The following is an 18,864-nucleotide window of genomic DNA, read 5'->3' as shown; positions in this document are numbered from 1 at the left end:
AACTCAGGACACTCCATCCCCTGAAAGTTCGCTGCCTTCTTCCCAAAAGATATGAAGCTCAGATGACAATGTGTTTGCTTCATAGAAACAAGTTTCTGTTGTTGTTGCTGTTGTTGTTGCTGTTGTGGGTTTAATTAAGATTATTTAACAGTCTTTCATTTGGTTCATAGATCAGCCGTACCCCTGTCAAGACACTGATAAAAAGCAAGTCAGAGATAAGTGCTAGACTAGTCATACTAGTCTACTTCCTCTAGGAATCTCTACTACAATATCATGTTTTGATATAAGGACTTCAAGCTTATTTACACACACGCACACACACACATGCATGTGTGTGATTAAACTTGTCAAATGGACATGTATGTTTTGACACACATACATCTGATTTCTTTCATGCCTTTTAACTCCACCAATCTCACACATTGTGACTAATATTATATTTCTAGGCAAACATAGGGTGGTGGCAATCTGGCAGACTTTGAAGAGAAAGGGCATCGCATTGAAGAGGTTGTGAATAGCAATGAAAGGACTCTCACGAACAACCGACCAATTGATTGTTTAACCAACACATCAAACGAACGATCGACTAGTTGGTTGGTTAGATATTTAATGATAAAGAAGTGATATTGACCCAGTGCATGTGTTTATTATTATTGGCATAATGACCCTCCCGAAACACAGCTAGGAAAAAATGCTTAGTAGCATTTTATCCAGCTCTGTATGTTCTGAGTTCAAATCTCACCAAAGTCAACTTTGATTTTGATTTTGTCAGGGTCAGTAAATTAAAGAATCAGTCAAGTCATGGGGGACGATGGTCTCATCTATTCTCCCCCTCTCAAAATTGTTGATGTTGTTGCAAAAACTAGACATCATTTTATGTTATATGCAGACACAAACAGACAGGATAGTCTTTGATTTATCAGAAAGACATTTTAACTGTTTATCTCTCTGAACAATCTTGCTGGGTCAGTAGTGACTGAGTATAATTCTTGTAAACATTAATTAAGCTTAGCCAGAGGACCAGTTAACAACAACCTAATCTGGACAATGCTCTAAACCTTGCGAGGCGAACAGATATGAATGAACAATTGTTTAATATACAAACAATTATATTTTGATGATTTTAATATTTCTCTCTATATTTAAATACTGTTGGCTCAAGATCTATTATAATCTGAGAATTCTATAGCAGAAATATTTAGCAGTCTCAAAACACATAGAAATTGAACCCAGGTCACTGTATCTGATGAGAAAACAAAACAAATGTGGTTCGCTCAGTTATTGATGATGCCACTAAGACACTTGGGACAAACACGGTCTAATTAAACATTTTCCCTCTGGTGTGCTCTTTCTGATAAGGACTTCAGCTACATATTTAATGTGTTTTAGCTACTAACAGAGTAAACTAGAACAGTGTCTGTAGCAGCCAAAATGAATTATAATGATGACCAAAGTAACAGTGACTCCGATTACACAACTTGACTGCCAAGGTGCAAGAGTCAACCGAATCATTCCAATGAACTCTTCCTGCCAATCCAGCAGACAAACCACTCCCATTCCGGTCTCATTGATCAACTGTTATTGCTGTGTAAATACCTCTTCTGTGTTTCATAGAAATGACAATATAAAGTTGGAAACAATAAAAATAGTTTTGAATTAAAAGCTCAGCTGAATTTGTGTTCCTCCAATCAACATCGACACAATCAAATTACATTAGTGACACACAGACAGGAAGAATCTTATTGTTGCTGCTCTTTTACCATAATTAAATTGTTTTCATTAATGAATATGATTCTTGTCATATAATTCTTTATTGTATCATCCTCATCTCTCTTTCTATGAGAAACATTTTATGTTGAAATCATCTAGATTCCTCTGTGATTGGGAATAACCTGCTTTTGTACTGACAATATGGCAACTAGTGTGACTGTCAGAAATGTACGGATGCTAATATACAACATAGAAGTTGTCATCATCATCATCATCGTCAATGTCTGTTTTCCATACTGGCATGGGTTGGACAGTTTGACAGGAGCTGTGCAGCTGAGAACTGCACCAGGTTTCAATTGTCTGTCCTGGTATGGTTCCTATGGCTGGATGCCCTTCCTAATGCCAACCCAGTGGGGGTTTTTTATGTGACCCCTTCACCATGCCATGTTGTCTTTACTACAGTTCATGTTAAGCTAGACATAGTGTCTGAAACTAAAACATGAAAAATAAGTGACATTGCTGAAGAAAACATGCAGGTTTTTCTCATTACCTGGGAATTCTAAATTGCAATAGTAAAGTGTGCCAGCTAAAATTATTGCCATCTAAAGAGTTAACCTAACTGTTTATATTTACATTTTTGTTTCAGAAATATGGGAAACACTGTGAAGTGTGGTTCCCATTCCAGGTGGTTTAAATCTGAATATAATGAGACCCTCCAGCAGGAAAGGATACAGTTTGTGGACCGAAGTGATGTCCCTGATTCGGGTGAAGTACAACTTGGAACCCTAATACACTATGATTATCCCTTTGAGAATTTGGTGTTTGAAGGTGGTGGAAATAAAGGCATTGCATATTGTGGGAGTTTAATGGTGAGATGTCATCGTGAATCATGTTTATTTCTTTTAGACTGAGAGTTTACATCAGATTCAGCCTGTGTGTGTGTGTGTGTGTGTGTGTGTGTGTGTGTGTGTGTGTGTGTGTGTACATAAGCATTCATACTAATTCATGCACATCTAGACATACAAACGAAAATTGTGTGGAGAAAGTCTGTGAAAATTTACTGAGATACTCACACATCCATACATCAAACATGTTCACGCATACAGACTTAAATACTAGCATGACAAAAGCACAAAAGCATATGGTGTAGTGGTTAAGAGTGCAGGCTACTAATCCCAAGATTCCAAATTCGATTCCAAGCAGTGACCTGAATAATAACAACAACAACAACAACAATAATAATAATAACATTGAAAAATACCTTAGGGATGAAAACTCAGGTTCGAAATTTCTCCAAGACACCTGATGAAGGCTGGAGGGTATATCAGCCGAAACAATATCTGTCAAATGTAAATAATGTAAATTAGTTGTTTTCCAAAATATTCACACACATGTATAAACAATAACATACACACATAAATATTTACAAACGCACACACACACACACACACATGGACTCTTACCTTCACACTAAATTCATCACTGAAATCATTAACTCACTTTGCTTACTGCATTTTTGTCCAAAGCTTGTACAATCCTCACAATTCATTCCTCTACACCCAGATCCCTCACTGACCACCAAATTACTGAATGTGGTACCCTTTCGAATACTGTCCCCAAATCAATGACAGCTAGAAATAGTTGTTTATTCCAAGCCAAGTATTTCTCCAGCACTTGCCTCACTGGTTAGATTGCATCTGTGCTGCCTCTTCCAAACACAAAGCCAAATTGCATCTAACACTATTTTGTCATGGATCAATTGAACTTTGACCTTCTTAACTTGGTCGAGCAGTTTGATTCCTCCATAGTTGCTTCTGTTTAAGACACCTCCTTTGCCGTTGTAGTAATTTACTAATGGGAGAAGAGAAGGTGAGCGCAAGTCCTCCATAAGTTCTTAGCTTGAGACAACAGGACTTGCACAAACTGAATCATTGATTGATCAAGCAAGTGATGGTCAATGGAATGATTATTTATCTAATTATTTGTTTTTGTTTCTTTTTTATTTTTGAATGGTACTTTATTTTATTAACATATTTTTACTGGCAGTAAAGAAAGAAAAAACATTAAAAGTATAAAAGACCAAATTATTGAGAAAAAAAACCCCCATACCTACCTCACCAAAGAAACAAAGAAAAAGAAAAAAAGACGGTAGTGGTGGCGAGCAGCAGAAGATGGGTGGGAGGAGGGAGTAATGGTTTGTATACTCAAGAATGAATGGTGTGTTCAGTGACGCCTCGTAGACATGATTGCAAATGCGTTGCTGCTGACAATGGCCAGCAACACTCAGATCAACTGAATGCTAATAAAGAGAACGATAGAGATTCAGTGCATGTGTTCTAATTTAATAATAGAAATAACCCTGTTGGAAAATGATGACTGTTGAGATAGATGTGGTTGCACTTTAGTACAACATCTGTTTAGACACATAGTTTCACCTCAAGAATTCAGTACAACAGAGTAAATGGAATGTGTGTGTGTGTGCATAAAGAATAACACAAATGGGCTTTTATTTAAACCCCATTCATGTTCTTATTTTTAAACATATACTACAGCTGGAACCAAACGTGAGTTAGATCTACGGTCTATTTTGGATTCGGTTATACATACCTGCAGCACACTACCAAATACATGACACTTCATGGTTGTTTTTACCTTACTGTGAACTCAATGTTATGGTACCTAACCAGTCTTGGTGCCCTGTGTGTTGATGCACCTAGATTCTAATGAACCCTGTGACTAAACTATATATGTGTCTATATACAAGAATAAGGGCAGAGAATCATCAATTAATAATAGAATTTATCGGTAAAACTATTTATCATCATAAATATACAGGGATTAGCAATTGAGTTGCTTCTCCAACATACTGAAAATTTGTAGTTTGGAATCAGTAGTTCTTTGACTGCTATTTCTAAATTTTCAGTATGTTGGAGAAGCAACTCAATTGCTAATCCCTGTATATTTATGATGATAAATAGTTTTACCGATAAAGGTTTTTTTCATACTGAACTACTTGGCAAAATTGTTAATTATTAATTCTATTATTAATTGACGATTCTCTGCCCTTATTCTTGTATATTTATTATATGTCTATATAGATAGATAGATAGATAGATTAATTATAATAATGTTATTAATTCAACCCAAGGGTTTTTGTTATTAGGAATAGTTCAAAACCATGATTGTGTTTTCAACTTGAAACTGATTGCATGTTTTTTCCCTCTTCATGTCTCATTAGTCGTTTTCCACTAATCATAGGTTAAATTAACTCACAAGGCTTTGGTCGGCCCAAGGCTATAGTAGAAGACACTTGCCCAAGGTGACACTATAGCCTCAGGCCGACCAAAGCCTTGTGAGTGGATTTGGTAGACAGAAACTGAAAGAAGCCCATCGTATATATGTATATATATGTATGTATGTATGTATGTATGTATGTGTGTTTGTGTGTCTGTGTTTGTCCCCCCCACCATCAACCGATGCTGGTGTGTTTACGTCCCCGTAACTTAGCGGTTCGGCAAAAGAGATCGATAGAATAAGTACTAGGCTTACAAAGAATGAGTCCTGGGGTCGATTTGATTCGACTAAAGGCGGTGCTCCAGCATAGCCGCAGTCAAATGACTGAAACAAGTAAAAGAGTAAAAGAGTATACTTCATCAGTTCTAGGATTAAAGGAAAAGTCAAACATGATGATGATGATGACAAAAGATTATGTTAATGACAATGATATTGTTGTTGTTATTATTGTTATTCTCTTTTTTCTTTAAACTGAGCTGTTGTTGTTTTCTTTTGTTTCCAGGTCCTTGAAGAACTTGGTGTATTAAATAATACAAAACGCTTGGCTGGTGCAAGCGCTGGGGCCATGGTTGCTGCGTTAATCAGTGTTGGCGTCTCAAGCACTGAACTCTTGGACTACTTAAGTCAAGACATTGGCAAGTTGATGCTTGGTAAGTACTACTATAACATTTTGGCAGAATGTGTGGCCGTTATATTCGTAATAGGGATATTGATAGACTGCCGTGATAATTTGGTGGAAGGTGTGGCCATTATCACTTGCTGGTTCAGATTGAAGTAGAGTGGTGCCTGTAATATATGCTATAAAGGTGTAAGGAATTTTCTACATTTAGAAAAAGAAACTCCAAACGGTTGTCTGTTATCAAATGATATAATTTGAACTCCATGACATCTTACTTGATGCCAATCTGAGAAGCAATATCAGTTTTAAACGGTTCTGTAAACTCTACAAATTCTTCGTTAAATCCTTTTCTTACTTCTTTGAGATATATGACAGGATTTGATTATGTCTTTAGGCCTGGATAATGCTGAGATATTGGTGTCTGGTTTTGGAAGGTTCTGTGGCATTCTATCAATAATGGAAAGAATTTTTCTGAGAAGGCATTTGAGATTCAACAAGCGAAGGAAGACTGCTGGAACCACTGAAAGCACCAAACACTGGATTTTGCTTGTCTTCTCTTTGAATTTGTTATTGATAATCTGCAAACTTAGTCATATCTTTGGCTTTTGCTCAATGTCTGTAAAAGTAAACCACTTCAATGGAATATATCCAGATTGCAAAGAAACGCTGGTCATTTGAAAATACTTTGATACTTTATTCAACAATATGACCATTCTTCCTGCTTCCAGCTCCATCTTGGTTGAAAGAAATCCATGAAGCTGTTGTCAACATTCTCTCTTCTGGTCATTATTGGAAATATCGTCCTAGAGGAAATGTATTATATAATTACTTCAAAATTAAAATGATTAAATTGTAGAACCAGTCTTACATTGAAATATTCCCATAAATATAGAAAAGCATTTAAATATTTCAGTAGTAAATAACACCTTAATTATGATTGCTTTTCCTATAATCTAATAAGCATAATTTCTCTAAATTGTTTTTAGCATACATAAATAGCGAAATAACCAAATGTCATGATTTATAGAATTTCCATGTTTATTTTTTATTGTTTCATTATCTACTGATGCCATCATAAGTTTAAAAAGTAAACCGGTTTTTCTTAGAATATTATATTTCTTGTTTCTGTGTTCTTTTTGTATGTGTTCATGTATCATAGATATTATTTCAGTCTGCTTTGAATTGAACTGGTTTTGGGTTACCTTGATAACATAAACTTTCAGATATATTGGTTCAGCTGATATTTTGACCTCACGGCCATGTTTCTCTGTACCAATGCTATCCGGTAGCCTCACCCCACTCTATATATATATCCAGGTTTTCGCCACTCACTTCTCACTCCCCCTCTGCACTCTCTAATCACGCTTGTTTTGCAATAAGAATGCTGGGTTACAAGACCTATTATTGTAACAATCATATAGTTCTCTGTTGCATTCTTGCTGAGACTAAAGTATAATTTTAATGCTACTTTACTCAATAAAAAATATACCAGTAATATATTAGGATAATGTAAATTATATACTACACTTTTCCAATTTTTGTAAAAGTGAGTTTGTGCTAAACAAAGAATCCACAGTGAAGTTTAAAGATTACATTTGTTTCATGGAGCAATGAAATATGTGTCTTGTTACCTAAACTTTAATATTGTTGCTTATAAATTTATTTCTTGTAGATCATAAATGGGGATATTTGAGCCTTTTACCAAACCTACTCAAAGACTATGGCTGGAATCCTGGCAAAAAAATTGATGAATGGTTTCGAAAAGTATTTTTGGAAAAAACTGGGAATCCAAATATTACTTTCTGGGAGGTGAGTGTTTTCTGATTTTCTGATTGGTCATTCGTCATCGTTGCCGTCATCGTTTAACGTCTGTCGTCCATGCTGGCATGGGTTAGATGGTTTGACCAGGGACGGTAAACTGGAAGGCTGCACCAGACACAAGTCTGATTTGGCATGGTTTCTACAACTGGATGCCCTTCCTAATGCCAACCACTCTGAGAGTATAATGGGTGCTATTATCTGCCACCAGCACAGGTGCCATTTGTGTGACACCAGTATCTGCTGCAACTGCAATTACGATACTGAATGTCCCTTAAAATGCATTTCTTGCATTCTCATCTCGATTTTTCCCAACTTATCTTGGAAATGAGGTATCAAGGCCGGTTCAATCCACGGATGATGGGTGACTACTGCTGATTCCTACAACGAGAGACCAGCATGATGCATAATCGCAAGAGCAAGTGTCTCAAACATTTCTGAGATGAGCATATCAAAAATAAAGTGAGCATTCCCTTAACATAAATATACTATGTACCATTATATTATAATACTATTTGCCTTGGACATAAATTTACTATATACACTACTAATATGCTATTATAATGATTATTTACATTGAACTTAACTATTCTTGATTCTAATATAGTATTAAAATATAATTATGCGCATAACTCAAAATCCTGACGTGCTATAGCAATTTTGAGTTGAGATTCGGAATCAGCGTACTCGATTTAGTTTGGTACAGCACCATTTGTCTGGGCAGCAGACAATAAATCTTTTTTTGTTGCCCAGTGCAATCATTGACATCACTCCACAATTTTAGATTTTAAAAATTTAAAGTTTAAAATTTTATCATTGCTAATATGGGGAAAAAGTTTGTAAAAGATCAGCAAATTACTGGAAATATTAGAAAAAAAAATTGTTTTTCTTTTTAATCAAGTTTTATGCCAAACTCAAATGTTGGTTTCATTTCCTTTCTTCTTCAAGATCTACAAACATTACGGTCGAGAATTATGTGTGGTTGTGACTAATGTTAACCACATGGCTGTTGAATATTGCCACCCAAAGACAACTCCACATATGCCAGTACGCCTGGCTGTGCGTATGTCAATGTCCATCCCTGGAATATTCAGCCCACCCAGTTATTCTGCCAATAATGGAACAAAGAAACATTATGTTGATGGAGGACTTCTGTGCAATTATCCAATCCATTGTTTTGATGGTAAGTCTCATATTTCAATAGGTCGGTCAAAATCACTCACAAGTTCCACTGTCCTATATCACATTGCTATTCTTTTCTTGCAATTCGTGTCCTGACCCTTTGCCTGGACAAACTAATCCTTGTCACTTACATATACGATTGATTTCTTTCAGTTTCTGTCTACGAAATCCACTGACAAGGCTTTGGTTGGTCTGAGGCTATGGCAGAAGACACATGCCAAGTTACCACACAGTGGGAGTGAAAGCAGGTCCATGTGTTTTGGAACCAAGTTTCTTACCACACATCCACACCTGCACCTATATATATTTATATATATTGATATATATATATGTGTGTGTATAAATGTATGTATATGTATATATGTATATATATATATATATATATATATATATATATATGAATAAATATGTATATGCATGTATATATGTGTACATATTACATATATACATGCATACATATATTTATTCATATATATATATATACATATATATATATATATACACATATATGCATACTTATATACATATATAACTATATATATACATGTATATATATATACATCTATACATATACATCTATATATATACATATACATATATATCTATATATACATATGTGCAGATGTATACATATATATGTACATAATATATATTATATATAGGTATGCATGTATATATATGTATGTATGCCTGTATATATGTGAGATAATAGTTTCACTTTTATAGTTTCAGTATTAATAGTGAAAGTATTAAAGTGAAAGTATTATCTCACATTACAATAGAGAGATGTTATTGTTTCACTTTTGACACGTAATACTGAAATAGTGGAAGATATAAGAGATTGCTCTGGGCTTGCATTAGGCATGAAGTTGAAAATTTTTTGGCCTATGACACTACCTGGACCCTAAGAAGGCATATGTAAAATTTCAATGAAATCGGTTGTGTAGTTCTTGAGTTTTAGAGATACACACAGACAGACACATACACACATCCTCATCTTTATATATATATATATATATATATATATATATATATATATATAGATGATTGTGCAACATCTCAAGAAGCTCAGGCATACTTTCACCATGGATTGCAAGTATACAGCATTGTTTGTTTGAAGAATGGAGAAGTTTGTTTGCAACCAGCGAACACAAGTGAAGGCAAAGAGGAAAAAGAAGTCACTCTCTCTCACACACACACACACACACACACACACACACACACACACACACACACACACACACACACACAGTAATTTGTCCACCAATTTCTTTTATTGATTAACCCACAACAATTGTATAGAACACCAGCCCAACAGTGTCCACACCATGGTATTGAACCATCAGACACATGGTTCTAAGCAAACTTCTTAACCACATTGTCATACCTGTATGTGAATCGCATGTTTGCAGGAATCACACTTTTATATCTTAAACAAAGTAGCTAAAACAGATATTCGTTCATTAATTAATGACTAGCTAACAGCTTCATAAAAATTATATCAAACCTTATGCCTTTCTCAAAGTTAATGAAGGACTTTAAGGGGTTTGGAGAAATAATTTAGAGAGTAGGGGAGAGAGAGAGAGAGAGAGAGAGAGAGAATGGAGGAGAAGAGAAAAAAGAAAGGAGAAAGATGAAAGAAATAAAGGATGTGAAGAAATACTGGAAGTATACAACTAAGTGGAAAAAGAAAGGGAGAAGGTGGTGGTAGGGAGGTGGCTGCAGAATTTGCAACAGGATATTGTCGGTTCAGAAAAATTTATCCTTTGGTGTAACTAAGTACGAAAATGACGTGACAAGAATGACATAGTAGTTATTCAGATAAACATGTGGTGCTACATGAGTTTACTTTTAAGAAATGAAATTAAAGCTAACACTGGATAAGCTGTAAACATAATTTATAAACTTGAGTGGTGTGTGTGTGTGTGTGTGCATGAGGAAATTAGAATCTCAATAATACTAAAACTCTAGAGATGTTTGTGTGTACTCAAAATACCTCAGAAATTGTATATTTTATCTTATTTTTTTTTTTGCATATTTATTTTCATACTTTCCTTTGGCAGTGCAGTACAAATTTTTGTGATATTTGCACTGCTATTTAAACGATTAAACTCAATTTTTGTTTGTTATTTCTTGATGAAAAAAAAATGGCTTTCATGACATCAGCACACATACACACACATATAATGAATGTCATGGTGTGCCAATCAACACAAACACACATCCGTTATGCGTGACATATACACATGCATAGTCTTCGTGCTCTCTAAGGAAAAAAAACGTTGACTTTTTGACGTACACAATGTCTTAATCATTTAGAAATATTTTTAACTGAATGTGATTTCATCATCCAGAGTTTGTTAATTTCTGTAAAAAATTTCAATTTATTTACTTTTGTTTTAAAGTGAAAGATGTATGAACATGTGTGTGTGAAAGAAAGAGAGAAAGAGAGTGAGTGAGTGAAGGGGTGTGTTGTCATGTATACGTACATACATCAATACATATGCGTACATCTTTTTTGTATGTACATGTGCATGTGTGCATGAGAGAGAGAGAAAGTGAACGTGTGTGTTCTCATGTATGTGTAAGTGGCACTCTCTCTCACTCACACACACATCCATTACATATACACGTTCATACGTTCTTTCACTTTCTCCTCTTTTTCACTTTAAAACACAAGTAACAGGTGATTTTCAGGGTGAAAATTGTTAAAAAAAAGCTTCTACTCATGTAAAATTTGCACAAATCTTATCAATCTGTATCAGCAAGCTCTCAGCAGGGATATTTAGCAGAGACTATACTGTTTAACTCTGGCAGAGACTATACTGATCCCTCAAAGTACATGCCATTGACAATGCTCAATGAAGCTGAAATACATCCAGCATTCTCACTAGCCACTGTGGGGATGATTTTCATCTTCCTTTGATTTTAAATTGGTTTTAAATACAGCACATCCATAAGATGTTTTCCCTGGACAAATACTGCAGTAAATTTGCCTTTTAATGATGTATTTACACTAAATATAATATATAGATGGCTTTGGTGTATGGTGAAGAGGTTTGCTTCCCAACCACATAATCACAGTTTCAGTTCCACTGTGTGGCACCTTGGGCAAATATCTTCTACTAAAGCCCCAGACCACCCAAAGCCTTGTGAATGAATTTGGTTGAGGGAAACTAGAAGAAACCCATCATTTATGTATATGCGTGTGTGTGTTTCCTTCTTCTCCTTGTCTTGACAGTTGTAAAGGAGTGTCAATGTCATACAAGCAGTGTCGTTTATTTTCGATATTCTGCATAAACATGTCCAGCCATGGGGAAATATTATACAAGCTCTTCATTTTAAAAAAATGTATCTTCTTTCCCAGGTTGGTGGCTTTCAATGGCACCAGAAGATACTTTCCTTAATCGACTTCGTCCTCTTGATAAATTGTTGCAATTCTTTGACAAATCAGTCAGATTTGGTACCTTTAATGAAAAGACGATTGGATTTCTCTTGGTATGTTATTTTTATATATTTGTTTTTATTGTTTCTGTGAATGAAATATTAGCAATTATGACTTTTTTTTTGTAAATGTTTTGGTTTCATTTTAATCTGAGAGGATATATTTATTTAGTTTATAACTATGCCATCAAAGATGACAGCAAATAGAATTGGTATTCTGTTAAATTCCTTTTAGATTGCTTATAGAGTTTGGGTGCTGAAATACATTTGTTTTCCTTTGTATGACTTATCTCAACCAATAATAGAATTACTTGTGCCATTATAAGGAATAAATAAAATTATCATTTGCAGCCTCAATAGATTGCAGTTTACAGGAATATTTCTAATCCAATCTAATGATATGACAGTGTAGAGTGTATTTGAATAATAAAAATCCCAGTGAAATTTCATTTGAGTCTGTTCAGAATTAATGTACCCCAGTATCACCCTTTTTCATCCCCTTTTTCCATTCACCCCCATCTTTCGTTCATTATATAATGCTGCCTGTGGATCTCAGAAGGCACCGGAGATGTCTCATCTCTGGCACCTTCCCTCCTATTTATTACACGAGATTACCAGAGTAACAAGGGATGGCACTGAATCTGTTCAATAACCAATCCCCACTTCCACTATCCCTAATATGCTACCTCTCTCCCCAATCGACACACTTATTTACGAAGGGTAAATTCATAACCAATACACTCCACCATCACCCTTTCTCTACCGATGGCCACCACTATCCATATCCCAGGTTTTTCTTACTGTCATCCATCAATCTCTCTAACCATCATCTATCTGTTACTATCACCCCCCCCCCCCACCCCAACAGACTTTTAGCTGCCACCTCTGTCCCTCTTTCTCTTTCTTTCATTACCTTCTCCTACTCTGTTTCTCTCTTTATGCTCCTCCTCTCTTCAGCCACTTATCCTGGTACTGTCTCTTTCTCTCTCTCTCTCTCTCTCTCCAATTTATCCTTTTACACTTGTTGCTGCCTCACTAGTAGACCCGATGCCATGCTAAAACACACTCAATACATTCTGTAAAGTGAATGACAAATAGGCAAAGATGTGATCAGATCTAGAGGACACTTTAATGTGACTGAGGACTTGATAACCAGTCAGAGTAAACGGTGTAAAGTGGTTGGTATTAGGAAGTAGGCTCAAGTTATTTCTAGTGCTACTTAAGTCCACATACCACATACAATTGGCCAGGATTAAATACAGGTTTTGGTAAATATACTGCAACTGTATCAAAAGATTTGTTAATAGATTTAACAAATGAAGGGATAAGAGTGAAACTGCCATCTTTACAAAGTAAAGAGTAATGCCTTATCACTTGGTACTAAATCCATTCACTTGATTCATATATTCTCTTTTCTTGCCAGGGATAATTTCTAGAGTGATGTAGTGGATTGATAAATTGTTGATGACTGATAAATTGTTGATGATTAATCTAGTTCCCCTCAGCAGAATCTTCCTGGAATTGAGGTAACGTGTGAACAATGGAATCAACTTTTAGGTTTGGCTCACAAGGAAGTAAGCCAAAGGAATAAAATGGTTCAGAAATTTTGGAGATAATTTACAGCTTGCACATCATCTCCAGCTGCAATTTTGTTTATGCTCTTATATTCTGTAATGTCGTCTGGCAACCAAGAAATTCAGAACTTTATTATTTAGTTACAGAACATCACCTTCGTTGTTTGGAGTTAGGATTATTTTCTTGAAAATGTATTCAATAAAAGCATTTGTTGATTATTAAGGTTAGCAAATCCCCATTTCTGGTCTCTGCTATATCTTCATTTGATGCTTTTTTTCTCAAGGTATTAACATGATGTTTGTATTAAATTGTCTCCATTACTTCTAGTCTTATCTCCTGTCTACAGCAACACAGTAGAACAGACCATGCTGCTCGATGAACATTTTTGCTAAGAAGAAGAAACATTCTCTTGAAGAGTTCAATGTTCCCTCATTACAGTTTTTTCAATAGAGTATCTGTTATATGTAGTGCATTCACAAAGAACATGGATGCTTCATCTATTATCAGAAGAGCAGTTCTATTCTTTGAGAATATTCCAAGGGAATTCACACAGATAATAATGTTTTGTGGATGGATGCAAGGAAATGGAATTCGCTTGAGCCATTGACATAGTTTCAGTTATTAACTCCCATGTCAATAACTTGCCCCCATGCCAGATAGGATTAAATTGATCTCTTAGCACAGTTTGTGACATTTTGGGATGCAAAATTCCAACCTTGTTCCAACCATTATCTCTTATTCTTCTTTCAGCACCTGGCTAATCAAATTGTCGGCTTGGTCCATCAGAGACTTTCAATAAATTATTCTATATCACAAGCCAAGTTTTGGATTTATTCAGATTTAAACGGTCTTCTTGTTCTTCTGGATTTCATGGAAGTCTCTCTCGCAAATGGTGAAATTTTATCTCCATTCCTCAACACCAATGCCTTCTCCTCCGCTGTTGGTAAATCATAAATTCTTCTGTCAACAGAACAGTCTCTCTTTAAGTGTCATGCTTGTCTCTTTGAGTCTGCTCTTCTTCTTCTTCTCCTCCTCCTCTTCCTCCTCATAGCATCTTGGATGCCATTGCATTAACATTTCTGGTAATTCTTATCGAGAATGGTCATAAGTTCAGAGATGCATCCTATATTAGTTTCTTCCTTCGTGTCCTTCTCTTGGGTGCATATTATTAGGTGCAACGATATAATTAACTTGTGTATTCTCAAACAAAAGGGACTTCAACCCAATGGTTCAGCTTTTTAAGTCTTCATTGAAGTAACCAAAAGGTCTGAGATATATTAATGGTAAATTCTCCACCAGAATCATATATTCATTTCAGAATATGTTTAGTGAGTTATATACAACATCCAGCTATGTCTCCTCGTATTACTAACAACTTCTGCTTCCTGTTCTCTTTGGCTCTTTTCAATTTCTTCCCTGTGGGTCTTCAGTTTCATTTTCTAATCTTGTAACAATTCTTCATGTTTGATCCTCAATTCTTTGACAACTCTCAATATTCCTTAATTCATTTCTTCTCTTCTTTCTCATTCTTCTTCAGTTGTATTTATTTAAATTTTTATCTATTTTACTCTCCAGTTCCTGTTCTGTCTTTAATTTCCTTCTTTCTTTCTTTCTTCAACTGAGTCAACTTTGAGTCGCTTCAACTCACCTCACTGCTGCTGCATGTCTGCAATCTAATCTCTCTCTAGCATCTTGGGTCCTCTACTGTTGTTGCTTGGCATTTGTCTACTTCTCTGGAATCCCTTCACCTGCCCCCATTCCATGGTTAACATATCTTATTCTTATTTCAAACCTGCCTTTTATACATCAGCCGTCATTTTTTACTTCCACACACACAGATCCTTCCACTGTCTCTCTTTAATTTCCAAGAAATAAATAAAACCGTTCTCACCCACTGTGCCATATCAATTCCAGTGGAGTAAATATTTAAATAATGAAACTGCCATAACACTCTTTCTTTCTTCCTTCCCTTCTAATTCACATTCTCTCCCTCTCTCTCTCCATCTCTCACTTCTCCTCTTCACATTAGATCTCTCCCTTTTCAGTAACCCCTCTCTAGTAATTCATTACATTCAAAAGTTACAGACAAAATGTTAATTCACACACACACACACACACACACACTGGTGTATTATAACAGATTAACAATTTGACTTAAGATAGATGGAAGTTAAGAAAGTTTTTAAAAATTAAATGAACGAATTGTGAGGCTGACCTGCAGCTTGAAATATCACTTCCCTCTGTTCCTAGAAAAGATATTTAAACCTTTTGGGGCCAAACATCAATCCAAATCTAATCCGTGAATGACTACATTTAGGAGAGCAGCCAATCCAACCTAAATCAATGTATGAATTTGCAAGTGGTGGTCATGGTGTCACACTATAAATTTTGCTGGATTGAACTGTTTGCAAATGTTTCTGATTTATGCTGTCATGAAGAAATGGACAGAGAGAGGAACCATTTATGATAATAATTGTGTGCCTCTGTGAGACAACAAATACCAATTGATAGGTGCCAGGCTGGCTGTGTGGTTAAGAAGTTTACTTCCCAACTGCATGGTTTTAAGTTCAGTCCCACTGCGTGTCGCCATGGGCAAGTGTCTTCTACTATAGTCCTGGACTGACCAAAGCATTGTCAAAGGATTTGCTAGAAAGAAACTAAAAACCCAGCGCACCAGTGTGTGTGTGTGTGTGTGTGTGTAAGTTCGTGTTTCCCTCTTACTTCATGTGTCTTCATTCACTGCTCATAAGCAATATTTTTAGTAACAATATAATTTAAGAAAAGTAAAGTATGTCTGGGTTTCTTCATATGTCCTGACATTTGCAGTCTTCATAAACAAAACACTCCTTCACGCAATGTTGCTTGTTGACCGCTCTCTGTGCAAGCATATCGCAGCTGTTTGTTATTACCTGCCTTGAAAACAAGCAAGGGTTGGTGACAAGAACAGTATCAGATCATAGGAAACTTTACCCCAACTGGCATGGAAAAGTAGACATTAAACCTATGATGATGAGAAATGTACTTGTATATACTAATCAATGTTCTTTACTTACAATGTTTTAATCTAATCAGTTTTCAGACGATGAACCAGAGATTATGAGGACCCATTTGGAAGACCGACTCAAAGACAATGGATGTGGCACACTCCCTGAATACCCAGAGACCAAACTATCCAAGTAAGCTGTTATATTCCATCTTGTAAACAATTATACATCTGATTTTTACTAATGCCTACCGACTTAGAGTTACCTTTTTTCTCTGACCATAGACTTTGACAAACAGAAATAGATTTACAAAGAATTCTGACCAGTATGATTTGCTTAATTCCAAAATGTGAGCTAAGGAAAGTAACTTAAATGGGTCAGTGGCATGGCTTTAGATTGTCATAATAACCTCATAATGTGCATTTCAAAGCTCCTCTACAGTTATCAGCTATCACATGCCAACATACAGCAATCATTGCGATTTGTAATTAAAGCCTCTTCATTCCATCTTCTTGTTTTATGAATTTATTTATTTTTATCTATGTATGTCTGTCTGTGTGTCTTCATCATCATTTAGCATCAGTTTTCCATGCTGGCATGGGTTAGACAGTTTCACTTTGACCAGAGCATGCTAACTTCATTTCTTTCAAGCCTTTCCAAGTCCTCTGCAGTCACAGCCCTGTGTTTCACTGCCATGTAACACAGCTGTTCCCACACAGGCATCATACAATCTAGCTTTCACTCTGACGGAGAGGCCCTTTGTTACCAACAAAAATCGAAGCTCTTTGAACTTTACCCGACCCATTCTTATTCTAGCATCTAGAGCTGTGGTTCCCAACCCTTTTATTTAAATGAGTTTTCCCATGGACCCCTTTCCATATGCTTATCCTTGTATGTGTGTGTGTGAAATTTTGAATTTAGTTCATGGACTCCCAGTAGTCTGCAGACCCTGGGTTGGGAACCACGGATCTAAAGTCTCTGAACATCCTCTGCCACTGCTGACTTGACCATTTAGATAATGGAAGCTCTCTACTTCTTCGAAGGACCCCTCATGCAGTTGCCTACATATCTGTTACACACAAATACTACTTTCTCTGTTAACCTTCCCCTGATACTGCTGCACTTCTTATGAGCTCTATTATGAGCTTGCACCAAGTACATCTTTTCTAGTTTCTACTTACACCTTTTCCACATATTAAGCAGGGCCATCTCTCTGATGGGATTTGTGATTTGTCAGTGAGAATTATCCTGAAGAACAACAAGATTTGCCATCAAAATCCTCAGAATTTTTTTTAAATTTGAGAGAATATATGGAAAATAAAATGTGAAAATTTAAAATCTTATTTAATAAGCAGAGACACCAAGCAGTATGTTTGTTAAGTTGTTTATTATTCATTCTGTAGGAATGAATTATTTTGACATGTTCACATTCTGACATTATTTTACAGGAAGAGAAAAGAAAACACCAGCAAGAAATTCCAGGAATGTACAAAACATGAAGAGATTTGTAATGCTTTTGATAAATTGGTGAAGGTTAGTATTTTCAAACATGTCAAAAGTATGGAAATCAAAGAATATATTAGAATATTTATATTATTGTAGAATATGCAAATTGATTTCTTGTGGAAGGGTCATGGGCTTAGATTTATACAAAAATAAGGAAATCAACATGATGTGGTGTTCATGCATTTCCCAAAGATGCTAACAGAAATGAAGAGACTGAGAATCAGGTCTTGAAAGTACGACCTTTACCACGAGTCATCACAAACACAGTTTGGAATAAATGTTGAAGAATATTGACTCTACAAACTGTTCTTGTATTTTTTTAAGAGTTAATATCAGTGAGATTCTGATAATTAATTCTGATAATTAATTGTGATTACTTTGTGAAATTATAAAAAAATATACTTAGTCGGATATCAAACAATGTGGCCATGAGGTCTGGCCAGGGATGCAGTAAGGGGTAGAGGGCATCCTAGAGATTTAAGGGTGGGCATTGGTTAGCAATAGAGGTCACCTGGCAGAGTGTGCTGTTTGGTGGTACAACAGATGAGATGGAGGAGGATGTAAGTTGATGGGACAATCAGATGGGTTTGGTGAGGACCATGTTTCTCCTTTCATTTCATTTGCTTTCATTCAGTCATTCTCCATCACATGCTCTACATACCACTACAAGTACCCCTCTTGTTTCATTGTATTTCCATGAAGACCGGTACTTTAATACAAATTAAATTTTAT

General features: G+C 35.7%; 2 protein-coding genes across 6 annotated transcripts in view; one reads left to right on the top strand and one right to left on the bottom strand.

The window, feature by feature from the left end:
* LOC106879484 (tRNA N6-adenosine threonylcarbamoyltransferase, mitochondrial) overlaps window positions 1–18,864 on the bottom strand; it is a 136,475-nt gene that overhangs the window by 67,605 nt on the left and 50,006 nt on the right. For both annotated transcript variants that reach the window (XM_089356934.1, XM_014929078.3), the window contains exon 2: window positions 2,972–3,050. The gene's annotated coding sequence lies outside the window, so the exon portion shown is untranslated. The remainder of the gene's footprint in view (window positions 1–2,971; window positions 3,051–18,864) is intronic.
* The window catches only part of LOC106879483 (uncharacterized), a 45,974-nt gene that overhangs the window by 16,726 nt on the left and 10,384 nt on the right, over window positions 1–18,864 (top strand). For all 4 annotated transcript variants that reach the window (XR_016243002.1, XR_016243003.1, XM_014929074.3 and 1 more), the window contains exons 2-8: window positions 2,357–2,579; window positions 5,507–5,654; window positions 7,296–7,432; window positions 8,390–8,624; window positions 11,991–12,121; window positions 16,715–16,818; window positions 18,075–18,159. Coding sequence is in view for 2 of the 4 variants with exons in the window: in XM_014929074.3 (XP_014784560.1) it covers window positions 2,361–2,579; window positions 5,507–5,654; window positions 7,296–7,432; window positions 8,390–8,624; window positions 11,991–12,121; window positions 16,715–16,818; window positions 18,075–18,159 (1,059 nt within the window). In the remaining 2 variants the exon portion in view is untranslated. The remainder of the gene's footprint in view (window positions 1–2,356; window positions 2,580–5,506; window positions 5,655–7,295; window positions 7,433–8,389; window positions 8,625–11,990; window positions 12,122–16,714; window positions 16,819–18,074; window positions 18,160–18,864) is intronic.

This window comes from Octopus bimaculoides, chromosome 9 (assembly GCF_046866305.1).
Source record: "Octopus bimaculoides isolate indiv1 chromosome 9, ASM4686630v1, whole genome shotgun sequence".
Taxonomy (NCBI): Eukaryota; Metazoa; Mollusca; class Cephalopoda; order Octopoda; family Octopodidae; genus Octopus; species Octopus bimaculoides.
This window is presented reverse-complemented; position numbering and strand designations above follow the sequence as displayed.